Raw genomic sequence first — 27500 nt, 5'->3', positions numbered from 1 at the left:
TAGAGAGGAAGAGAGAGAGACAGAGAGAGAGAGACAGACAGAGAGAGAGAGACAGACATATATATAGAGTACATACTAGATATATAGAGACAGACAGAGATAGATAGAGATATATTATATAGATATATATATATATATATATATATATATATATATATATATATATATATATATATATATTTATCATTTACAATGTATGTGCATGAGACTATGATCACTATATACCAGGGATACTCATTGCGCGGCTCGCCATGCTTTATTGGTGGCTCTCGTGACTGGTTACAACAATATTGCAGAACCAATACATTTTTAAAGCACGCTACAGAAAGATGTAATGCACTCTACATTCCATGCACTTGCATTCTATTTCTCATTTGGCCTCAATTAAAGTTGGTTCCAAATGGGGATACTGTGGAAACTGGCAACATAGACACTGTTTCCAACAGCACGCCGCCGCAGCCACACCGGGACAGCAGAGCGCTACATGGCAGCGGTGATTCTACAAGCTAGCTAGCGCAATATAGTCACTGCGCAGAATGGAGCAATCTATAATCAAACAGACAAAAAACAGACGTGAGAAATAGTGAAGATCAGGGGCCTATTCCAGAAAGCATGTTCAACAAACTGAGTTTCTAAACCTACTCTGAGTTGATCAACTCTGAGATCGGCAACTGTGAGTTTCCCGTTCCAGAACAGCTGGCAAACATGCTATGACAAATGTCTCGGCTTTATACATTTTAAATATTTCAGTACATTTTGAGAGGATGAGGCATTTTAATTAAAGAATGCAGATCGTGTCGGGAAGATGAAGCCATTATGAACAGATCCAGACTGGATGAGCTGCAAAATAACTGGAGCCTGAACTGGATCTGGACCTGATCGCGTCTGAATCTGTGATCCTGATCCATTTGGATCCTCTTCCTGCGCGGGTCGACTCGGACACAACGTTTTGCGGATGCGTTATAGAGCCTATGATCAGCGATTTTGGTGATTTTCAGTGGAAAATATGTGGAAATTCACACTCTGAATTTCAGACAACGTGACCTTCAAAATGACATAATTTAAGTCACTTTAAATCAATTAAGTTCAGTTTTCAAGTCTTCAATATTTCAGCCTCATCTTCACTCATTCACATCATCTCCAGGATCCGGACATTTTTCCATCCACAGTGTGTTCTGTGTCAGCAGCTTCATCCAGATCAGTGTGATGTAACAGTGACGCTGCAGTAACTACAGTAAATGTTTCAGAGGAACTGACTGACAGTCTGACAGCTGCGCTCATTATAAATCCGTGACATCATCGCTGTCTCCGTCCTTACAGCCTGTTGACGAGTGAATGACTGTAAAAGCTTCATGTTACGTACAAAAATAATGAACTAACGTCTAACTGGGATTTCAGTGTTTGTAGAAACATAAATGTCTGCAGATGAATTCGCTCCTCTGACTGCTTTGCAGCAACTTTATGAAGGAGGAAATGAATGGGAGTGTCAGACAGGTGGTTCAGGTGCAGCAGGAGAGGCGGAGTCAGAGAGATACTCCGAGTTTTTTGGATAAAACCTGCCAGGTTAGGGTCACAGAGTCTGTTACCATGGTAACTGACTCAGAGTTGCAGTTGGCTCTTTCTGGAACTGAAAACCCGAGATTCCCTCATTTTAGGGTTAACAAACTCAGAGTTATTAGCAAAATCTGCTTTCTGGAATAGGTCACAGGAATTTGAAGAAGAAAACAAAAATCCACATGACGATGTTGGAGAGGGGACAACCACATCAGTGATGGGTGTTTCGAGTAAAAACGTACGGTGCTCACAAGATGAGCAGAGAAAGTTTATTTGAGTGACTTGGGGTGATATTGTGGCTCTCCCCTTGACTTTGATCAGTCAATATGTTGAGGATCACTGCTATATACAGTAAAGATAATTTGTTAATTGACAGAAATTTGCACAATTTTCCTGTTACCGTATTTTCCGGACTATAAATCGCACTTTTTTTCATAGTCTGGTGGGGGGTGCAACTTATACTCCGGAGCGACTTATATGTGAAATTATTAACACATTACCCAAAATACTCCAGCCACTTGACATCTTCGTGAACCGGTGTTGTGCGAAATTCTGTTCCCCCGTGAAAATCTGTTCCCCCTGTTTCGGGAGCGTGAACTGCAGCCAGAGAGGCAGATGCGACTGTCTTCACGGCGCTTCTGATTGATTTCTCGGTAAAATGACGCTGTAAAAGACTTGCTCGTAAATTAATTTGTTCCCATGTCATGAAGGGGGAACACAATATTTTGGATGGCTGAAATATTTGGTTCCCCCGTGTAACTTTGGCAAATAAAGAGCAATGTTTTCATATTCACAGGAGTTGTTGTTCTTGATGAGAGGAATAAACACTGTAAAAGACTTTTACCGAGAAATTGATCAGAAGCGCCGTGAAGACTGTCGGATACGCCTCTCTGACTGCAGTTCACTCTCCCGAAACAGGGGGAACAGATTTTCACAGGGGAACAGAATTTCGCACAACACCTCATGTAGCTGAATGTGTTACATTGACATCCTGTAGGCGTAACCCTGTTCGGCCTATTCTTTAATCCATTATTATTTTAAATTGCCTTTCAAGATGAAATGTCTGTTCTTGGTCTCAGATTTTATCAAATACATTTCCCCCAAAAATGCGACTTATAGTCCACTGCGACTTGTATATGTTTTTTTCTTCTTTATTATGCATTTTTTAGCTGGTGCGACTTATACTCCGGAGCGCCTTATAGTCCGAAAAATACGGTACTTCTGACCATTTGAGAAAAAAAAAAAAGACAAAATTAAAAAAAAAAAATCATTAAAGCATTGGAAAGGGATGGGAGATTTTGGGTCTGGTTAAACCTCTTTTCCTGTATGTAGGAAAAACACATCAAGAGCATTGTGCAGTTTTTTTCATGTATTCTGTGAATCTACATCATTAAATTAAAAACAAGAACTGTCATTTTGAGGTGTCCTTATAACTGAGTTTTTGCCATTAAAGAACGGTGCATTGTGTTTTGCATAACAATGTCTGAGACACGTCTGGCAGCCTGAGTGGACAGCAGATGCTCAGGGTGGCCAGGACAGCTGCTTGGTCTGCTGTGTGGCTGTGTGAAGCATTCTGAGGAAGGATGTCAAGAAGGCACGCGCAGGAATGCCAGAGGGGACCGCAGAGAGACGAGGGCGGCAGAAATAAGACTTCCCACCACAGCCTGTCTGGCTGTTAGCGGGTTCAGGGTGCTTCACCCTTGGCACGGCGCATGATGTGAAATTCCGCGGCAAAGCATTTCATGACCTAAAAAAATTTAATTCCCTCTTGCTGCGGTGTTTCTGCTCAGCTCAGAAGTGCAGCAACAGGATGATAAGCGTGATGAGTGTGGAAGCTTTTTCATTCAACAAAACAAATGTTGATCAACACAGACTCCTCGGCAGTGCTTTCATTTAATATTAAGTCATGACCTCCAAGACTTTGCTGGAGCTGGCTCCAGCGAGTCCTGTTTCACTTCACTGAGAAAAAGTCAGTGGACATAAACATCTGCTGATCTCCAACATCCAAGGCAACAAATGTTTGTTTAAACCAGTGATAAATGTTTATTCAAATCCTGTGCATTCTGGCACACAGGGCCAAAGTAGTCTGAGTGATTAATATGAACATATAATTTTCCACTTCATGACTGAATGCCTATAACAAAAAATCTGTTTTGTCTTTAAAACAAGCTTTAAAAAAAAGTTTATTTCTAGTCACAAAATAATGTAATTTCAGGTCAGTACTTAATGTGTCATGACTCACTATATCTAGGTAACATTGATGTTACCATAGCTGCAACAGTTCATCAGGCTGTTGCAGCTATGTTGTATTCTTGTGCCTTCTTTGCGACTGCTTGACTCTCTTAAACGTGAGTGTGTGTGCTTGATGTTTGTCTCTTGTGAGTTCGTGTAGCCGGTCCTCTCTCATGGTGTTCATGGTTGTGAGGTCAAGAGGCTCATGTCCCATTTGTTGGTAAAAACTTGGAAATTGTGGCACTAATATAAACACGTCAGGAACTGCAGTTCCTTCAAAAGCAAGCCAATCTCCAACTACTCCCGCGTTGAAACACCTGACTTGAAATTTGCATTTTAAAAGCCTGATTTTTGTCTCCATAGCCAATTTCCTCATTCATAACAACTGTACAGGCGGTTATTTTTTTTTTTTTATTTACCCATTTTAATTTTATTAAACCTTGACAAATAACATAGCTACTGTTTGGTAAAGATCATCCAAGAAGTATTTCCTTTATTATTTTTTTTTTAATTCTAGTATTTTATTAGTCATTACTGATTAGCTGCCACCACCACCAATGAATGATGACACAGTGTGTATGTCTGTCTTTTATATACACTCAGTGGAAATGGCTTAACATCCTCCTGGATCATCATCTTAGTATCTTGGCCAATAATGTAAATCCGCTCTTCATCTTTCTGTTTACCTGAGATGCATTAGATATGACTGTCCTGAAAAAGGGATTCTGCTTAATGGGTTTTCCTGAGATTCATCTTGTTAAAGAGGTATTATTGTATGTTTGGGATATAAAATGGGATTTTAAAAAAATGGCTTGACACATCAGACACTGATAGAAGCCCTGCAGTGTTACAGGCCTTAATATTTCTCTGCAAATGTCTTGTGCATTAACGCCAAAAAACAGTGTGTTAATCTTTTTTGCCCCATTTATTTTTTTCTGGATTTTGTAGGTAAACTATTGAAATCATAAGACTTTTTTGCACTATACTGCTATATTAGCCATATGAGATATTACATTGGCTTTGTTTTAGTGGATCCATTTTTGTGAAACACTAATGAATCTAGCACAAATCAGTGTTGCCTAAAATTAACCTCTCAAACTTGCATGATATTCCAGGAATTCCCTGGCCAGTCAGAGCCCTGTAGGATGTCCTGTCAGAGCTCTGCTTGAGCTGCCCCCACAACAAAGGATTTCAGTCTGACCCAGAGGGTCTCAGCAGGCCTCCCCCACACCACTATCCACTGACATTTTCCCCTTCTCGGGTCACCATGGCTGCAGGAAGGCCTGCTCACATATCTGCTGTCCAGCTGGAACAAACAGATGGATAGCAGCTTCACTTATGGAGGGCGCAGAAATAACAGGCTTCTAGTAGCTGTGGTTGAATGAGATGGGTTGTGACTTAAAGCTCAGAACTTAGGGGAAAAAAAACAAGGTGTTGACAAGTCAGGGAAAATAGACTTTTATCCTCCAGCAAAAAGCATTTCTGCAGGCTTTGAGGATAATATGCCAATTAAAAAATTGGGCTAAGAATGTGAAGCAGACTGTGTTAATGCTGACAACCAAGAAAAAGAAACAAATAAAAAAATGCATTAAAGAAAGTCAAAAACAAAGATACTAAGACCTCTGGACTTTGGGCCACTTACCTGTCTAATGAAGAAGTCTCCATGGATCAGGGACACTAGGCCAAAATTGGTGTATTTGAACACATGGTCCATCAGCCACATCATTTTCCGTACCACCTAAAACAACAACAAAAAAACCATTCAATGATCATTTATGCAAAACAAAGAATAATAAACACAGTTGCATGTCAGTAGCACAAACTGATGCTGCCCCTATGAGCATTTCCATTCTCATGACCTGCACCCACGTGGCTTTGGCTTACTGTCTTTACAATGCTAAGACGATAAAGTGGGCCAGGGATGCAGTTGTTGAGGCGGATCATGTCATCATGTTTGTGCAGTGCAGCTCGGCAGACCCGATCCAATGCCAGCCCTCAGCCATAACAAACCAAAAAAAAAAACAAAACCCACAACATAAACAAAAACAACAACAGCAGCAGCACAACAGCCCCCTAATCTGCATTTATTTCATGGTGCTAGACAACTACATGAGTCCGATAAGAACGCAGGACATGTCTTTAATTAAACATATGTTCACTAAAATTAACACTATTAAAAATGGAGAAATAGATATGCATTGATATTTAACTTCCTAATCTGTTTATAGTGATCAGTGTGAAAGAATGCAAGGCAGCCAGCATCTGACTCTCTGCACACTCCCATCACTATTGCTCCTTCTCAAACAACTAATAAACACCTTCCCCCTTGGCGCTATTAAAAGTCAAAGCATGAAATGGGCAAAAGCATTAACTGAGAACAACAGCAGGTAGTTATAAAAACATTTAACCCTGGAATTCACTAAACATCACTACTAAGAATTCAAAGGGAACTTTTCCTTAAATTGAGCTACAAGTCAATAAAAAAAAAAAGCTTGTCTAAAAGACAAAAAACAAAAAAAAACAAAACTGAGCACACTAAAGGTTAAACATTGTCCTCAAATTACGTTCTTGCTTATCAAATCGTGCTTCAAATGTCGCTGAAATGTGTGGCACTTTGCACCGTGCATGATGTTGCATGGATACGACATTAGATTAGTTTGTTGATAATTGTTAACTTTAGCAGTGCCCACATGCCTGTGCTGAATGTGGCAACACATTGCGCCATTTGACTGGTTATATACCAGTTTACTGTTAACACAGTTGAATTGTATACAACGGCTCATTTTCTACATCAAAGAACAGCAGAACTTCAGTGGTTCATGCAGCTGTTATATACTTATTTTTCATCTGGCATGTAAAATTTCCAACTAGAAAGAGCACCAACACTTAACTATAAGTGCACATACCTAGTTTAATGCTGTGTTCTATTTAACGTGGGAAATCCCAAGTTGCCACTTGGAATATTCATCTTTAACTAGAGACGGACTGATTGACAGGCCAGGGACCAGAATCAGCCTATTTCCAGCAACCTCGGTCCTGACCGGTGACCAGCCAGTTAGCCTCATGATGTCCAGTTACAAACTGGCCCATTTCACACGTGCCTTTACATGTGCACAGCAGCACTGGCAAATAGTCGGATGGACACTCACAGCCACACACTAACAAGCTCCTCACTGTAAGTGAAAACACAACGTTTGCCAAAGTAAACTGCAAGGGGACTACCACAAAAACATTCACAACAACAAACCTAATCAGATATTTATATCACCCTCACCCAGCTGAACATGCACATTTTAAAGACACTAACATAGGAAAGTAGTTAAAATTAAACTTATCCATCAGCTTGACCACGAGTCAGCAGCCTCGGTATGAGCAAAGGATCAAAGCATTTACAAAGAAAATTATGGCAAAAAAAGGGAAACGGGTTAATGTCCTGTTATCTGGTTAATTTATTAACATATTGAAAAATGATGCAAGGGCGTGGCATTAGTTTTTAAGTCAGATTTCCCCACTCGAGAAATCTAAAAAGTCGCACCAACACATCCACCAAACGCACAAAATTATCCCCAGTTTGAGATTAGGATGAGACGGGAATCCCTTGGGGCTTGTGCTGGGAAGGGCATCCGGCGCAAAAATCTGCCAAATCAAATATACGTGGAGCCATCCACTGTGGCGACCCCTTGTGAATAAGGGAGCAGCCGAAAGAAGCTATTTGATAAACAGCCTTAAAGAATAATTCCTTTTTATTTGACCTTGGCATATTTGCCACTGATGGTCGCATTTTGGTTCTCCGGGTCATGTCGGCGAGCCAAGTCAACCTGTGCCGAGTCGTTCCGTATGGAAACACAGCTTTAATGATTCACTTTGCACTGCCATTATAGAAACAGAGGCAAACAAAAGTCCCAAAGAAAGTGTACAATAAATGAATGTCTCGTATGAGCTCACGTTTTAAAACAATTTTTTACAATCTGACTCAGTATAAACATAGAAATTAGCTAGTATCATTTTGATAACCTCCCAGTAGGAGATCCCAAATACCATAAGTAAAATGGCTGTTCAAAGTGTTCGACTCTTGTGTTTGCTATGGGTCATAATCATACATTATCATTTCAATAAATAAATACAACACTCTTTTACAAAGCTGCATTCACCCCATTGTACATGACTTTGCCAAGTCATTGCTTTCATCAGAGGTGGAGTCTTCAAAAGCGGGCATGACCCACAAAGCAACAATAACCACATTAATGGGAAATGCTTAAGGATGAACTGAGACAGAATTATGTTTCTAAATAAACAATTTTAGCTGAGAGGGTTTTCAGAGTCATGTTTGTTCTTACAGGAACAGCCTGCAGGTCCAAACGTCTTATTTAAAGATGTTGACAGTAAATCCTTAACAGTGTCACACACTTTCCTAAAGGGGACACAGGAAGAAGACCCATTCCCGTCCTTTCTTACCGTTCCCTTGTCTTGCAGCACATCATGAGCGTGCACACATCTCCTGTTGATTGGTGGTTGACGATGACCATCGCTTCCTCCTCAGAGATGGGCCGCACGTCATCACCCCATTCTGTTACTATGAGGCAAAAACAAAAAAGACAGATGCATTTTGATCAAACGTGCTGTTAAAGTAATAGCCTTCAAACCTTTAGAGCTTTTATGTAAACAAAGTTTGTATTTACATTAGGTGGTGTTCACTAAACCTCCTCCTGTATGCCTGCAGTGTAACATCACTGTAAAAATGTATTTTCTGCCAGGGCTTATCTGCCTTGCAATGGAGGTTCTTTTATTTCAAGTGTTGCTCGAATTTCGATCTCTTGAGACTCTCTCTTCCTTCTCTCCATCAGTGGGTGATCAGTTTTATTCAAATTATGTTTAAATGCTGTGGGATGAAGAGCTGAAAGCCAGGTAAATTAGATTATTTAAGATTAATTTGTTGTTTCCCCAGGTCGTACAGGCTTAGGGACAGTCCTCTGACCCTCTGCCAACCTCTGGGGAAAAATGTGCATTTCCCAGCTGAGTGTAGATGAGTGATTGCTGAAGGTTGCTGTCTGTCGCCAGGTGAAATTGCTCACAAAAAGGATGCTGCACAAATGCCCCTTGAGATTTCTTTGGTTGCTAGCAGACTGTCACCAATTGCCCATAGTTTGCATGGAAGATGCAGATTTGTCTGCAAGCACTTGCCAACTAGTTGAGTGGTAGTAAAACTTGAAAAAGAAATGGAGAACTTTGCCTTCAAAGTAAAAGTTGTGCCTCACGCTGCAGCAAATTTACTTTGAAGGCAAACATTACGGTTGCATTTTGTGTCACAGGCTTCACATTTTCATTACCACTCAGAAAATAGTGAGTTTTTGCAGGCAAGTCGGTGTTCTCCACACAAACTGTGGGCATCCACGGCAATCTGCTAGCAACCAAGGCAATCACAAGGAAGTTTTCAGTGCAGCACTGCATATTTCAACTAGCCACTTTAAGCAGCTGCTCACCTACTGGTTAGGAAATACACAAATACACTGTTTTCTCTAGAAAACAGTGGTTGCCAAATGATCTGCAACTAGTCCTAGGCCTTTGTGTCTGAAGTCTAACACTTATCGTGTTCATTGATCCACACTGCCACCACTTGTCTAAACTAATACATAGAAACCACAGCAAATAAATATCTTTGCCAAAGATGCAATTTAAAAAAAAAAAAAGCCAGACAATTGCAAACTGTATCTTCCACAAGTTTTTCCATTCAGTTGCTGCAGTTTGGAATGACTAAGTAGAAACTGAATGTTTTGAAATCCATCTGAAATTCCTGGTTTGTTTCCAGACCATCAACGTTCAGTGAAAACTGTTAAGCATTTAAAGGTATTAAGCTGAGAAATAAATACATAGCTGAACCAAAAACATCTTATTTAAGCCAACAGGCTTACTTTAAGCTTGAGGGAGCCAGATAGGCGTTTTATTCTACCAACACAGCTACAACAGATGTAGGTGTCAGTATTAGTAGTTATACTTCAGGTTTAAAGACAGACAATGCATCCTTTGTTGTTTCTTGTTCATAATTCCATAAATATTTCAGCACCGTGATAAACTGTGGGCCACATGTCTGATTTGCATACCCTCTCTGCCTGGTTCCGAAGGTTTATTCACACTAAGTGGGCTGTATAAACATTACACTGTGCTGTTAATGTGACCAAATGGGTCTCAGACCACCTCCAGAGGTGCCTTGGATTATTACATCATGTACAGTGGGATTTTGTGTGTTTCTCTGTGCTGGATTAGTCATCACCGAAAATGCATATTCATCTGACCTGAAGGTAAACAAACTGTTGGCCTGTGGTTTCAAAATGAGGGAAGTGAGTTTTAGGAAACAGTGGTAGTCACTTTCTCTAAAGACTGCTCTGAGCAAAGAAGAGGAAACAGCCCAAGAAAAATAAAAGGATGACTTTCAAATCCTGCTTTAATCATGGAAATTTTGTTTTGCACACTGTATGCTGTCATATGTGGTTTCATGCAGGCATAAGATGTATGAAAATGCAACAAAGAAATGACAAGAAGTTAACAACATGAAAAGGAATATAACTAACTTATTTATGGACATTTTGAATCTGATTTTATTTTGTTATGTGTTCATTTTCCCAACAAGGACCTAAATTATCTTACAGCATAAAACATCTTAGCATAATCATGTTGTTTTTGGGGGAGCTGTTACTTTATTTTTAACAAAAAAACCCCCCAAAAAACACAGCAATTTCTAACACACATAATCATCGGGCTTTATGTCAACAGACAACATTGTTGTTCGTATGGGAACACCCTGACTGAAATAATATTTTCATTTGGATAAGCAGAACGTTAGGTCTACATCCTGTTACAGAGCTGAGGCTTATTTGCATGTCCATAAATAATCCTTCCCTCCTCAGTGAAGCCACATAAGGCATCCATGTACGTCTGAAGGGAACCAGGCCTTTGTTCACCGTCAAAGTGATAAAAATAAGACTAAGCAAAATATAGCTGCAAGCTGCAGTTCTTCGGGCCAAGTACAGAAACATCAAGCAGGGTACACACAGGTGCATCCAGGTCTCATCTATCGACAGAACTATTCTTATCATGATCCCACTAAATGTTATGGCGATGTGACTCATCTCATTTTATGACTTTACTGCCAGCTGTCACAGCTAGTGACGAAGAAGTCTGAATCAATAAAATATTAAAGTGAAATAGTTATACAGACACCAGAAGTGATCAGCCATTTATTGTTCATGATCTTATGTCCATAGCACCAATAACCACAACTTTTCACTTGTGTAGTCAGGACCTGGCCTAATATCAAAACACACTGGCCTAGGAATGAACATGATTTTTCTATATTTGCATTAAGGAAAAAAAAAATCCAACAATGCTGTAACTGTTTTTTTGGCCAAAATATATATTTCCATTGTTTTCAACTGGCACATGGAAGGAAGTAATCAGCTACTGCTGCCAAAGGCAGCGATAATGCACCTAGAACCTTTCCTGAGCACAAAAATTAAAATCAAATGCATAACTAACTACTACATTGACCACTGGGCCTCACAATGATAAAAAGTCTCAGAGTTGGTGAGATGAGATACTGCTGTTCCAACAGGAAAAACACGCAAATCTGTCAAAACGTCTGGCTGCTCCTTTATTTCCCCACGGCGTCACCAGAGCAGATGGATCCACGTTTGATCTGGCACAGATTTTACACTGCATGGCCTTATTGACGCAACTGCCCCCCCCATGTTTGTAAGGCAAATGCGTTAACCACCACACCGAGTGTGGGATTCATTTAAATAACCAGAAACAAGGTTGAGTGCAAACTGTGGCAGGTCAGGCTAACATCAAGTGTAACACAACTATGCATAGTCATCTGAGAAGAGTTCGAAGAGTAGTCGAATATTCTTGTGAGGTGAAGGTAGAGCACGAGGCGGTCCAGCAGATTGGTGTGCTGTCGGCAAGTAACGCAAGCGTTGTACTGAATTGTCACTGTGAAGAAAGCTGAGTCAAAGGCAAAGCTTCCAATTTACCAGTCAATCCACATTCAAACTATGGTTTTGAGATCTGGGTAATAACCAAAAGGGTGAGTTTGCAAAAACAAGCAGCCGAATGAGTTTTCTTCTGTAGCATGGCGTCATTCTACCTTAGAGATGGACTGAGGACATCCAAAGAAATCCCCCTCCCCTGGAGGAATTGGAAAATATTGCTAGGGAGGAGGAAGCCTGGAATATGTTGCTTAGCTGCTGCCACTGCAACTCAACTTCATATAAACAGGATGGATAAAAACACTAAACTGAAACTAAACATTAAACAATTAAACCTAGAGCATATCCACTAACTGAAACCAAACTGAATACATAAGAAAAAAAAATATAAAGCTAAATAGATTTAAACCAAATTTAAAAACAAACAAACAAACAAAAAAAAAGATAATTAACCATGTATCCCTTACTGATCTAGGATAATTACAAACCAGCATGACTGTTAAACAGGCCTTTACTATAAGACTAAATTATAGACTTGCTACTGTTTCTAAATAATACAGTGTTTCTACCTGACAAGTGCCATCAGCCCAACAATGTCCATTGCTTGTCAGCAGCTACACGAGGGATCTCTCTCTGATTTACATTGTCAGGCCTCTATACAGAGCATAAGGGCTACTTCAACTACATTCACCTGTATCTGACATGGAGCTCCGACAATGAGGAAACGTGGCTCATTAAGATAAGAGGCAAAACCAGTAGCCCTCCACGAGAACACAAGAGCTTCTTTTCCACATTAAACACACTTCAGCAGCTTTGCACATTAAAAGAGCATCAAAGAAGGGAAAAGATTCGGCTGGGCTGCAGTAGCTTACTTCTGATCCTCATAGTCCTGAGGTTGGTCTGACCATTACCAGATCTGTGTATTGCAAATATTGCATCAGTCAGGCTTTAGGGTGCAGAGTGAGTGAGCTCTTCCTGTCTGTGGAGGAGCAAACGTTAGGGAAATAGACGCAGCAGAGTATTTTTTCCCCACACAAGAGCCTCAGATAATGTCAGGAGAATAGGGTCGGGAATGACCTGTCCTCTCTCATGTGTCGCACACAGGTATGTTCATGATTTTCAAGTATGTGTGAATTCTAGTTTGGAATGTCAAATACACAATGTAATACAAGAGCGATATAAGATACAGAAACATGCTAGTTCAGCAGCAATAAAAGAAGCTGAGATGATCATTTCTGCACACAGTGTAGCTTCCAGACAAGAGACAACATGATGTGGTGTTTGTGTTAGCTTGGTTTAAAAGGGGAAGCTCACATTGCTTTATCATAAAAACTATCTTGTTCTTGCTACTGCTGTGCATCTTCTCTCTCTCTCTCTCTCACACACACACACACACACACACACACACACACACACACACACACACACACACACACACACACACACACACACACACACACACACACACACTTCAACATTAATCAGAAGCCATGTGGATAAATACAGGAAGTTATTACACAAGAGGTGTACAAGAAGGCATTACAAAACCATCAATCGTAATGGGTTGTTTTTTTGTTTTTTTGGTCACAATTGGTGACAAAAGTGGAAAGCATGTTCATCTGAAAATGGACCAAACCATTCTTGTTCAAATGAAATTACTCAAAGGGATCGGTCAGTAATCCTGGTAGAGCAGTCAACATTGCCTAACGGTAGCGCCGGCCTCTGGCTGCATGACCGCAGATGCTCGTCTCTGTATGAGTGATCTGGAACGATCATTTCGTTGTGCCTTGCGCGCACAATGACAATGAGTTGAATCTAACATCTAACTGATAACTGACAATATAACAGCAGTGCAATTTTTCCACACAAATTTGTGTGGCAAACTTCATCTACAGCTCCTCCTTTGCCTGAGACAACTCAATCAACTTTTTAATAATTGTAAACAGCCTGGAATAACTGGAGTTGCAACCGAGCAAAACACACAAAAAACCCCGTTTTTTCTTTGGTCTGTGTCTCTGGGTTATCAGAATGAGTTCAGTTTTTCCTAACACAAGCTGGCAAGTGGCTGCTAAACACTGTGAGCTGCATCTTAGAGGAAGCCTTCATTGAATGTTCCACTATATTGAAAATAAATTCAAATGGAACTGAAAGTCTTCTCAATTATCCATTTATCCCAGACTCTATTTATTTGACCAAATAAAATGTCCCTGAAACAAAATGTTTGAAATCTGTTCATTGTGTCATGTACCAGGCAGTTACCAAAACAGACTTATGTACAAAATCTGTGAAAATTAATCTACAGATTTCGGCTTTCACGGCTGTCTCCAAAACAAAAAGTTACCAGAAAAGCTCGCTAGATTTGTCGCTATACTGTACTGACATAACAGAGGTGAATTTCTTTGTTCTGTGTTTGAGCACCGCCTCTCATGACCCTGCACCACCACCAGTTTGACGAGCCACATACAGTGAGAATCACTGCTCTACAGTGACCACTGCCTGCTCCACTCCGTGTGTAAGAGGCCTGTTTATTTTTTGGCTATCTTTGTAAGGACATTTGATGCATTCCCAAGCCTCATAACCCCAAGTTTAACCATTGTAAGTGCCAAACCCTGAAGGTGTTACAGTTTCAGCATTTGTGAATATGCTTTAGTTTGTTTTGGCCTATAAATTTCATAATAAGATCAAGAGTGTGACGCTGTGTGCAGACTTGAATGGAAACACTACACTACACACGCGCCACATAATGTCTGCAGAATATAATTCCCATTTCATGTGACAAATTATGTCACTCATATGTCGTCCACATGAGTGGTTTCTGATAAAGCTGCACACCACAACCTGCCCATCCTGCACAGCCACATATGCATATATTGAGTGTATCCTTCCAGCCTTCCTCTTTTCCAAACAGTAACTTCATGCTTGCCTGCACGTGATGCATTGTAAATGATAGCTATATAAACATGGGTTATGCGCTCTCTGAGCTGGCACAGCTCTGGTTCCTCTATTAAAAAAAACAAACAAAACAAAAAAACATTAAAGCAACTCATCAGTATTAACCATTTATCCATGACTCACTAATTTACTACCTTGTCACTTTAATTACATTTTTCAATTTTAACTTCTTTACCTTGACTGTACCTGCTACTTGCTGTTCTGCATGTTCACAAAGAGATTTAGTCATGTAGTGTCAATGCACAACTTATTAAGCACTTCATTAGCAGACAGCAAAGAAGTCACTCTGCAGCTGCAATTATAAACAACCAGAAACACTTAATTGAGGAAGCTCCCTCCACGTTACTGTTTATTAGTAACATTAAAGACGACCAGTGTAAACAGACATTTGAGATTATTAAAGCCCTGGTAAATACAGAAAATACAAAGCATAACCAGCAGCACTACAGTAGCTGCTGAATTATATTTCTCTAACATACTGTATGTTCCAGGCGTTTGCCAATGGTGTTTTTTAATGTCCTTGCATTTCACACCCTCATTAGAAGATCTCACTGAGGGTCAGAAATGATCGAATAAAGAACTGAATGGGTCTAGTTATTAGCATGTTCAATTAGGGCTTTGTTTCACCTCCAAATGAGATGCTCGATCCTCGTGCACACAGAAATGAACTGCATACTTTGAGAAAAATGACATATCTGTGATACAGTGACATCGGTATATGGGGTGTACGTACCCTGAAGGCAATGTCATTCATAAGGAGCATGCCTTCATGCTTGCTGAAGTCCCTATTTTTGCGGGCGAATAAGTGATATCACAAAGATGGGTCATCTGTCAGATAGAATACATTAGGGAAATTGTCTTTGAGAGATGACACAGTTTGCACGGCATGATGACAGCCAGGCTGCAGGCACAATGTCTAATCCGGTATCTATGGTCAGCTAAACGGTGTACGCTGACCTTGCCTGCCCATCCTTATACTTCCTTCTCTCTGTAGAGGACAGATAATTGGCAAGGTTATAATGACATCTCCTTCACAAAGGTGGCTTTCCACTGGCGTGTATGGCTGCATGATTATGGCAAAAATTGCAATTAGTTATTTTTGTTATAAGTATGTTAGACAGCTACCAATTAAATCTAGCCACTTATTGATTAAAAAATCTTGCCTTTTACAGCAGATTTTGTGAAATTAAAAATATAACTATAACTAAAAACTAACTATACACAACTAAAAATCAAATAAATGAGGCGGAGCTGGTAGGAAGTGACTTGACTATGAAGCTCATCACCCAAGGGTATCTGCCAGTCCCCACTGGCCTCTTCCTCCATCACAGGAGAAATGAAAGACAACAGGCCCAGACAGGAGTGTACTCTTTCGCCTGGGGAAACCTGCATGGAAAGCAGGGAGAGGGAAAAGGAGAACTGAATAACAGGTTTCCTTGGGTTTATTGGCAAACCCAGTTACAACCTTTAATTTCTCTAGATAGTCATTATTGAACAAAAGCTTTTTTTTTTTTTTTTTTTTTTTTTTTTAATTATCATCGTGGCTTTAGCTGAAGTACTCAACTAAAGCCAAAATTACAGATTTACAAGAACATGAAAGGTCATAAAAATTTATCAGTATCATTAATTCTGTCCAAAAGCATTCTATTACCAGGAATAACACAACACAACAATACCTGAAAGAGGCAAGCTCTCAGCTAATGCCAGTTTAATATCATCATCATGCATAAGTCCCCCGTACAATGTTTTTAATGGATGAAGGTTATTGTTAAGTATAACCCTATACCACCAAACATGTCATAATTCAGCTCAGTGTACTTCAGACGTGCCGCCGTTTACGGAGGTACGGCAACAATTACTGTAATAACACCACAGTAATAACTCTATGTTGGTTCGTGAAGTGCCGTTTCTCAGCTTTCAGAAACTGTTTGAATTTTTCCAATAGGACAAACGGCGTTATTACGGTAATTCAAAGTTCCTTTGATCAGCGCCTCAGGCTCTGTGCTAACCAGCTGTTCGGCTAGTAGCGCGATCGCCTGGCAGTATAGTTATAATATGTATGCTGTGTGTGTGTTTCAGATGGCTCTCATGTTGTTAAAACACTACCGCTGAGAACTGTTGGTCTGGGCATTCAACCGGTGCTTTGCGTGCCTCAGTTTCTTGCTGTCGGGTTTTAAAAATGATTCTGGTGAAGGAGTTGCTCTCATGCCTCCGCTAGTGAAGACACTCCCTGGCCAATCAGTGGCATGCTGTCCTCCGCATCATATTTTGGATCGCCTCGGATTGCTTAGACCCTCGGGTGAGTGAGTACGGAAAGGACCGGCAAAGTGGACCTGATTCTAATGGAGATGCCGTCAAATCGCGGAGAGTTGTTCCGTATGGAAACGCGGCTTCATTCTCTTGTCTCTATGTACAATGCAATTCGCTACCCTGCTGCTATCTAGTCTAGTGATATGGAAGAGTATTACAGGATTATGCTCCCAGTCAGTAGTACAGCACAGACACTCGTGGCATATTAGGTGAAACTGGATAATTTCCCACGGCACACCTGATGATCTCCCACGGCACCACTAGTGGCCGCGGCACACTGGTTGAAAAACACTGGTGTAGGTTGATGACATAGCCTGAAGTAATCAATTAAATGGAGACTCATTAGCTTATAACATATTTTTCTAATGGTGAATGAACACACAAGAAAATGGCAAAAAAAAAAAAACCCTCCCAAAAAACAAAATTAGTTTGGGCACCTGAGAGCACTTAAGTTTATTTTTTAACTGTAAAACATTTTAATTACATAGTTTGTCACAGTTTCTTTTGAATAAACATGTGTTCTCCATTTATTAACAAAACTGAGTGTTAAGACACTAATAGCAAGACCAAGAACATGGATGGATTTCCATCCATCCATCAACTGCTGAGACAGTTCAGCAAAACCCCAAATATCAAACTGCTTTAAAAACAAACAAACAAACAAAAACAAAAAAACCGGGCCTTGGAAGATAGTGTAGGCGAGCCAGAAAATAATTGACAAATACATTTTTAACTTTTAGTTTCAAATGTATAGTTTGGTCGGATTTGCTATCATACATTTACATTAAAAAAAAAAAAAACAGAACCAATGAAACACAGCCATAGGATTTACAAGCAAACATATTTTGTCGATGGCGGAAAGGAACTAAAATGCCTGACTATCAAGCAATTTAAGTACAGCTTTTAATTAAAAAAAAATATTAACCCTCAAAAAAGCAAATATCAAACTGAATCAGTGAAAAACACAAAGCTTTATCTGACAATCAGGTTTATGTGGGCCGCTGAAAAGTTCAGATTTCAAATTGAGCTGCGGCAGTCTTGATTCCAGGAATGGCTGCTCCATAGCATGCCATGGGTATTCCTCGAATTGTTGTCTGTAATAGTAGAGTTTGGAAACACAGCCTCACCATCCAAATGACTATCCAACAACAAAGAGGCTGCTTTCAACAATCCAATTATCATCATACTCTGCCTCAAAAACCCAAAAGGACAGGTCAGGATATATTCATGACTGAATATAGTTTAAGTTGGGGACACTACAACAATGTTTTAGTCTTTTCTTTGTGTGCTAAGTCCCGCAGCAATGATGTCACATCTCTGAACATTACCCTGAAGGTTGAGGGATGAAATAAAATGACATTATCAAACTACCAGATAGGTAAACAGTCATCCCACAAACACCGTCCTTATAATACAGGTCCAGATAATGTTCTAAATGTGAAGAACAGACAGCCAACAGAGTATGTGACAAGGTTAAATCCCGTTATCAAGGTCTCTATATCAGTTCAAAAAAAGGGACGTGGAGTCTCATAAATTGCTTGGAAATTCGTATTCGCAATAAAAGCCAATCTGACCCCATCATTTTGCTCTAAAAGTTTGTTGTATCACAACATATTGACATTAATGCACATAATGAACGATGTTCATTCAGTCGAGTCTCTTCGTACACAAGGGGATTAAACGTCAGCCTCCACTTATGCAAACATGTTTCAGGGCTTCAGAACAAAAGAGATGTTAATTTCCATTCATGCTATCGCCCTCTCCCACTGATCCCGGAGCTGCAGGGCTATTATTCCACTCTGGTTCACTGCTTCACTCATGATACAAGACATGACTCCAAATCCATTTAAACCTACAGTGTGTTTTCATGCACTACAAGCATTAAACATTTACCAAAGTGGTGCCAAGATGCCAAAAGAATTGTTTCTCTAGGTAAAAGCTTTTAACAATGCACACTTGTCTTTATAGTGAATTCTATAGCAGTGTTTTCATTACATGCATTTCTTTTTAGCCTCTGATTATCCATCACAAAGACCTTGTTAGCTATCAGGATAAATGACTCAAAATACCAGCAATGTTGAGATCAAACAGAACAGAATGGTGACAAAGACTGACGTCAGTGGAGGTTGATCAAATCCTGAAAAGAGCAAAGCTGTCTCAGCCTAACAGGTCCGACACATATAGTTCAAGACAGTCGAGGAAATGTCCATCAAAGATGATCTGTGGACACCCACACAGTCAGAGAACAAGTCTAATCAGCCAAGAAACTGCTAACACTTCCGTGGGTGTACGGAGGCTTTGACAAATGAAAATCAGTTTCTGTTATGGCTTCAGAGTGATTTTACTCCAGCCGTCCACTGCCTACTGCTCAGACAACCCAAAACACTCACTCCTGTGCCATAACATGTACAGGAATACTGAAATCCCAGTTATAATTGTGCTTTTAGAGAGAATATTTGGAGAAGACTATATCCAAACTATCCTTTTAACTGCTTATTTACAAGCCTCTAATCACTTGAACTCCTCTATCAGCACAAAAGCATCTTAGTCTGAATAGTTATTCAGAGAAACAACATAATAGATCATCATCAGCAGCGTGTTATTGTCTCTATAAAAGAATAATTGTCTGGGCCAGACTTGGGCATTGTACAGCCACTGGGCCTGTTGGCTGTCCCTGACCGGGCCATTAGGAAGTCAATGGGAATTTAGAATTCAAAGTAAGTAAGTATACATTATGCAGCCTCTCCATTTCAGCCACCAAACACTCTTTGATTAACTCCCCATCAGAGACAGGTTGATAAACTTCAATAGACCTTTTTTTCCTCCTTGGCTCTAGACCAGAACTGTGATGTCTGTGACACAGCCCAATTACTCATCTTTGTACATGAGATAGTAAAAGACTTTGAGATTATGGAAGAAGCCGCGGCAGCTATGCACTCAATGAAAGGGACTAGGGCAGTAAGGACTGAGACTAAAATGGGACAAACTGATATGTGTTACAGCCAATGGTTGTCCAAATCTGACAGGAAAAAAATTCAGTTTTGTAGTAGATGTAAGACAGATTGAAATGAACACAAGTGAAACTGGTATTTTTGCATTGTATGTAGGAGATGTTGTGTAAGTCAGTGCTAAAAATTAACCATGTTGTTGATGTTTTACACACTGGACGCATTGCGAAAAAACAACACGATGTCAACTTGTTGTGTAACCTAAATACACACCAAATATGTTGCGTTTTGCAACTACATTATCCTCATAAAACACACTGTGAAAAAAAATGCAGTCGACATCAAGTGATGATGTAATCAGGTCCTCGTGTTTCTAAACAAGAGAAGGAAGAAACAGAGATTTTCGGGTTCAACCAGCTCTCATGAGAAAGCAGCAGGGAGAATTTCATGGTTTGATCCCGGAGTTGAAGCTGCATCACGGCCACTTTCACACATATTTCAGTCTATCAGTGAGACAATTTAAGCACTTGTTGCCAGAGATGGGACCACATCTGAGGAGGCAGAGAAATAATTTCAGAGAGACAACTGACCCAGAGCAGGGTCTAGCTGTGTGTCTGAGGAAAAATAGTGTTTTTTTTACTGTTCCCACATCACTGTATATTCAGTGTATGAGTGCGCATTTTGAGCTATGAGCTCACATGTTGCTAAATGCAGTGCTCTGATTGATCAGATCAGTTTATTTGCTTGCGAAAGTCAGAAAAATTGAACTTGAGCCAAAGAAATAAATGCCATAAATTCAGCCTGTGAAATGACATGGTCGGTGTTAACGGCTGCGTTAGAACAGGCGAGTCCAAAAGATATTTTTAACGCACAAAATATTTTCACGCATTTTACGCATTAAATGCGTAAAGGACTTAAGACTGAACACGGTGACATAGGCTACCACACAGCTGCCACATGGCTGTCTGGTCCAAGTGCTAAAAACAGTACGAGAGCTGAGAACACAAATTCAAGAGTTTGCGAAAAGAAACCCAAGGACATTTCAGAGCTCTCAGATACTTATCGAAGACAGATCTTGTATTTGAGGTTGATGTGACTACCCTTAGCAGTTCCACTTCACACTGAACCTGACTTTAATGCACTCGTTCAAGTCCAAAACAGACTAGATTTCTCTCACTGAGACAGAAAATTAAAAGGAAAAAAAAAAAAAAACCCGCAGATTAAATAATTTAGCTACAAACAAAATAGTAATAGTCCTTTGTATGAAGTTGAAAGTCTATGCACATTTTTTTGCATTTGTTTTGGGGAATATTTAAATTAAAGAGTGATCAAATGTTGGTAATTTTACTATGCCTATTTAACATTTTTTCAATACGTTACATCTATTCTCACCAGTTGCAGTTTGTAAAGAGAAAATGAATACTGAGCAGAATTAAGTTTAGCTTATTGGTGCAGCCCTCCACATGTAGCCCCCTGGGAAAATAAATTGCCTACCCTGGTATAGGCTGTACATAGCAATAAAACCCCAATCAACATTTCTGAAAGGCCAGCCTGACTTTTGAGCTTTCCATTAACCAAACATAATCAGACAGTAAAAGCCAGCATATAGTCACATCTATATTTTCTGAATTTTGTTGACATTTTTGCTTGTACTCTAAACAGGATTAACATAAACGTTTCCAAATTGAATTCCTATTGATTAAGTAATTTATCTAATTATTATAACAAATCCAAGCCTAACATTAACACTAGAGGACAAGCCACTGGGAAAAGCACCATTCCCTCAGCTTTTCAATCATCATCAACTCACTCGACTACACTTTGTGGTTGAAGTCAAAAACTACGGCAAATACAGAAAATGTGCTGGTGTTAGCAGCTATGACATCCTCCAAACTTGATACAAAGCCTTGATACAAAAGAAAAGCTGAAAGGTTTCCAAGTCTAATAAAGTATACATTTCCATTTTGCGTCACCAAGTTTTGCTGATTTCTGTGTAACAAACCAATGTCTAGATAAAATACAATTGTATTAGGGGTGCATCAGGAAGGCCATGAAATCAGTGCCAAATCAAAGATGCAGATCCATCTGCTGTGGCAACCCCTTGGGAAATAAGGTAGCAGCAGAAGTACCTTGTTAGATGGAGGCTATTATAAAAACTCACTGTGAAGCTGCACGCGACAAGCCAATAACACCTGAATGTGACCCGGAATAAGTGACTGAGCCAATAAAATCCCCAGGAATGACTCTAAGGGCAGCTGAAAGTGCAGCTTTACAGTTACTACTGTCCCACATTTATCACTCATTGTGCAATATACAGTAGAGACATGCAAACCTTGCCTGAAATGAAATGCACTCCAATTATGAATGATTTCATTCAGTCCACTCTCTCAACTTTGTATACACGGATGCAAGCAACCAAGCAGCTCTGCTTCTCATGGAAAGATCATATTCCTGGTGATCAAAGAGTGATGGACGCAAACAAGTGCACAATATCTGCATGTTCAGTCATCACCTTTGATCTCACAGGTCAGACAGTCCACCCATTCACACAACATGGAATGAAAAACGTAATCCCACTGATTTACTGCACCTGTTGGGAGGGTGATAGTCTGATCAGACCAAATACAGTTACAATGCTTTCAACAACCAACCAACCAACCAACCACAACACGACTTTCCACTAAGCAGTAACGTTCAGATATTGGAGGCTTTCTGAGGTGGTCTTGTTAACAGTCCAACATATTTTTTTTTTAGTAGCAGGATGGTTCACATTTGAAGGTTCTGGCCATCAAGATTTATCCTGTAAAAGTGGCCCTAATGAATTATAATACCCATTCTTTGTTGTGGCTATAAAGAGTACATCTATGTTTTATTTCTGCTGACACAAAATAAACCGGCACACAAAAAAGGACAAAACATGTTGTAGCTTGTAAAAGGAGCATCAGCAGAACACAAACACGCACATGATCCCAGAGTTGATAATGAACCTTATTTATAGTACTCATAGTTGTGGACCTTAATGTTAAAGAAACATGCTCACTGCAAGAGCTTAAGTACACAATTCATAGGAAGGATTCACACACTCTGGTGTGAATCCTTCTTATGAGTTTAATTACAGGTCTTACATTTCCATTCCTGACCTCAGATTGCATTTTGTCATTCTCTTTCAACAAAAACAATGGTGCAATTTCTTCTCGGCTTCTCCTTTTAGAGGCAATCTCACTGAGGTGCATCAGTGTTTTTAATTTGGTGGCTTCTTTTTCTCTTGGCTTCATGGCATGCTGCTCCATTGTTTTCCTGTCCTCTGCACTTCAGCAAACTCAAACAACTCATTTCAACATAAGTTTGAGACACTGATATGCTCTGAGCCCATTAGCCTGAAACGTGTCTCTGGAGTTTGGACTGTTGCTGCTAGGCTAGTTGATGGTGCTGACCTCAGTACTTGGTACCAAAAAAGGCTAGTTAATTTATCTATCCATTTTCTTCTGCTTATCCAATTCAGGGTATGAGGGAAGGCTAGAACTCACACCTAGTTAATTTAGAATTATCAATTTATCTATCATATGTACATCTTTGGACTGTAGGAGGAAGCCAGAGTACCCAGAGAGAGCCCACAAAGGCACAGGAAGAACATGCAAATGCCACACAGCAGTCACCTGTTGATGTCACATCATCATCATCCACCACTATCCATGCACCAAAAGACAGCCACAAAAGACAGCGCCCCCTTCTCTCTGTGATGGAAAGTTGCAAACGAGCAAGGTGACAGCTGCTTGAACCAGCAAGTTTTTGCAGTTCTGCAAACACCAATGACGCTCAGCAAATTTGACATATTGTGTGATGTCATACACAGCACAAAAAGCCACAGCAACATTTAAAACATGAAGAACAAGACAAATCTGTATGCTTAATAGTTAACCTTTTCCATGTTTTCAGAATGACATTTTTACTTTTGGACTAGTCTAATTTTTCCCTTATTTAAATAATAAATTAAACGTCACTAGTTGAATTTCCTTACTGTTATGTGTCTGAGGATCCTGAAGATTAACATTAAAAATCAGCTTCACTATTAACTGCTGCTTGACCTCATGGCATCTGGTTCTTCCTTCAGTTGACGTAGATTTGTGTTTTACCTTGCAACCCACGTTTGCATGCCTTCTGGTTCTGTCTCAGTGTCCAAGCTAGAGTTTCCAAACCATCAGAGGGTGCCAAGGCCTAGCCCCTTGGTGCTAAGAGGGCCAAGGGGCTAGGCTACAAGCACCCACCTCTACAGTGCTACCAGCAAGGACTTCCACTCCGGTGCAAAAGTTGTACTGAACATTATTAGATCGCTGCAATTGTGAGAGAATGCCTTAGAATATAATTTTAATTTTTTTCTGTAATAGATTAAGTCATGTCTGACTCTTGCTCTGAAATCCAAGCCCTGATAATTTGTGATACATCCTGTAAGAGTGTAGCATAGTAGGACACACCTTTTCGAGTCGAGTGATGAAATAAAGGGTGAGCAATCCTCAGTGATGTATCACACCCTCTCGATTATGTATAAGGTGTTGCAGGATGGAGGTACAAAATACCTTTATGAACTTCTTGTGCACTCTGAACAACATCCAGCTAAGAACCAGCTAGCAGCACTGGTAAAGCTGTTAATGCCTAGACAGTGCCAGCCAGTTTTTGAGGAAAAAAAGTTATGGATGAAGCACTTAAACATATATCACTGTGCAGTGCCTCAACAACAGTGAACTCCAATATTGTGTCATTTCCTCAACGCTAACTATGACTATTAGACAACAAATGGGTTCTGAAACCTCTGGTCAAAAGAAATCACAGATCAGTTCTCTGTCTGCTACAAGAATCTAGTTAATCATTTCTCATAGGTTAACCTTTTTGCAGAGGGGTGCCTTCATGCAGTCTATAATACTGCAGTATGCCTTCAATTATAATTATCAGCTAAAGAATAAGTAAACATTAAAAATTCCCATGATCGTGCATTAATTAGGGGGGGAAAAAAATGCAGAAAGCAGCTCATGGTTGAGTGCCAAGTTTTAAAAAAACAGTAAATAATAAACAGAGACTAAGAGTGAATTCACCTCATAGTAGCACAGCTGCTTTAACCCTCAGCCTTCACTTACTGCCTGAAATTCTGTGAGAAAATCTCCAGAATTATCATTTCATATAAACTACCCCCGGGATGAAAAGACATCCTAATGGCAGTGTTTGTTACTGATAAAATGATTCATGGTATCTACAAAGCACCACTGTTCTGTTTCTCCAGAGGAGGTGATGCAACATCCATCATGTGTGATAGTTAACCAAGAGAACAGCTTATTCATTTGTGAGAAAATACTCCCTGACACATTTCTAGACTTTCTGGACTTTAAACTCAGCCTGAACAGACTCCAAATTATAATGTGCATCGCACTCCATCATCACATTTACTTATCAGTCCTGATCATCATAAATAAAAACAAGCAAGCAGCTACGGAGAATCCTAGTTTAACAATATACTGTCAATTAATTGCTTTAAATAAAAATCACCACATTGAATGCTTCAGCCAAAATGCAACATTTAATTTCCATCCAAATGAACATTTATGTGAAATTTTATCATAAATCTTGACTTATGGCCAAAAAAAAAAAAAAAAAAACATTTTGTGAGGTCATGATGGCGCAGATTATGGATACTGTACAAAATCTGGGAAAAGCCCCTTCACATGAATTGGGCGGATAAATGGACAAAAAATAAAAAAAAAATAAAAGGACAAAAGTATCTTGTTCTGGGAGACCAAACCCCAAAACAATCAGCTTATTATATGAGACAACAGAAAAACAGCAAATATTCACATATAAGAGAACCCAGAGTTTTAGCAGTTTCTTAAAACATGGCTTACCTGATCAATTTATTGTTAGAAATAATTGCCAAGCAACCTTCTGCTGATTACTGGAAAAAAAAAATGCAAAATGAGTGTTTATTAAAAAGGTGACTCTATAATGCATCTACAGCAAATGCTGCAACACTTGTTGCATCCAAATGTTTGATACTTGATTCAATTCAATTCAAAGATCTTTATTATCCCCTAAGGGCAATTTGCTCTACAGCCAGTAGTGTAAAAACTGCATCTGGAAGGCAGCAACCTAAACTCATTGGGTGGGTGGTCAGTGGGTGGTCTGAATCTGCCAGGATCAGTCTGGCCTTTCCTTTTTCACTGACCTGGCATTGTTGCATGGAACGGGTTTCCAGTGGTCCAATGAGAGGACTTCAATTTTTTTTTAAGTAATTTATTAAAGCTTAAAAACACTTTTTTTGTTTGTCAAATATCCCAAATAACAACAAAGACAGCGCAGATTTCAATTAGGTATAGTTACAGACTCTTTGCCTTAACTATATGCAGACTAATCATGTTTACATGCACTGTCACCCCCAAAGGCCCGTTTGGAGTCAGGAAAAACCCTGAGCAGGACCAACTATTAGCCATCAGCAACATTTTGGGGGGAAGCTGGGGACTAACACCATTGTCAAGTTGCTCGCCGCAGCAGAAACATTTTAAACGACCAGCCCTTGCTCATTTTCAGCTTCCTGAAGCATGACTGCTGCACCACAAATGAAGGTGCTTAACAGTTTTTACTTTGCTTTGCTCCATTTGTAAGACTCTAGCATATTTGCGTGGCTTTGTATCAGTGTTAATTTCAAACATTAGATTCATGTTGTAGCCTGATATCAGGCTACAACATTTATAGACCACAACAAAAAAATTATGGACTATAAATGTCCAAAGCTGTGAACTTGGACAAAAACTAGAGCAAAAAATCACACTGTATCCACTGTCCACAGTTAAGGATCCCATAGACAATGCAGGGAACTATAGCTGAGAAGTTTTGTGTGGGGAGGGGTACAGTAAGCATTAAACCAACTCATCCTTGTCCCTGTACTCTTGAACGCAAGATTCAGATTCTCACATATACAAAGACAACCAGGACTGCGCACTGTACAGTTTATTTAATGCAATTATTTCCAGATATTCACATTTTGTAGAACATGTTAAAGCTGTCTGAACAAGTCAGTTTCTCAGCAAAACACCACCAAACATTTAACAACCAACATCTCTAAAAACAATCACTTCCTGAAGTCAGGGTTCTAACATATGCAAACAAGCATGCTTATTTATTCCAGAGAAGTTCAGGATACCCTCAATAACTCAGGTCAGTATCGCTGTCATCAGACAGAAGTGAGCTTCACTGGCTCATTTGACTCCTTTCACAAAGTTTTACAGCCTCCTCCAGAGTAAATAAACATGGACACCCAGCATACTGACAGCTGAGGTAAACAACAGAGTGAGATTTAAAAAAAATGCACAAAAAAAAAAAAAAAAGTTAGATTAAAATAACATTACTCAAACTTTGATAATGATGTCATAGTAACGTTAGTAAAATACATTTGTATTACTGCAGCATTGCATTCTGTTGTGTTCTGGTTATTTTGCAACCAACTTTCCACAATGTCACCGTTATGTTGCAACTACTCAAA

General features: G+C 39.7%; 1 protein-coding gene across 1 annotated transcript in view; it reads right to left on the bottom strand.

Moving 5' to 3' along the window:
* The window catches only part of lpgat1 (lysophosphatidylglycerol acyltransferase 1), a 130980-nt gene that overhangs the window by 41932 nt on the left and 61548 nt on the right, over positions 1 to 27500 (bottom strand). The window contains 3 exon segments of the mRNA XM_030722034.1: positions 5429 to 5524; positions 8242 to 8258; positions 8261 to 8359. Coding sequence (XP_030577894.1) covers positions 5429 to 5524; positions 8242 to 8258; positions 8261 to 8359 — 212 coding nt within the window.

This window comes from Archocentrus centrarchus, chromosome 24 (assembly GCF_007364275.1).
Source record: "Archocentrus centrarchus isolate MPI-CPG fArcCen1 chromosome 24, fArcCen1, whole genome shotgun sequence".
Taxonomy (NCBI): Eukaryota; Metazoa; Chordata; class Actinopteri; order Cichliformes; family Cichlidae; genus Archocentrus; species Archocentrus centrarchus.
Note: the sequence above shows the minus strand (reverse complement) of the source record. Positions and strands in the feature narration are given on the sequence as shown.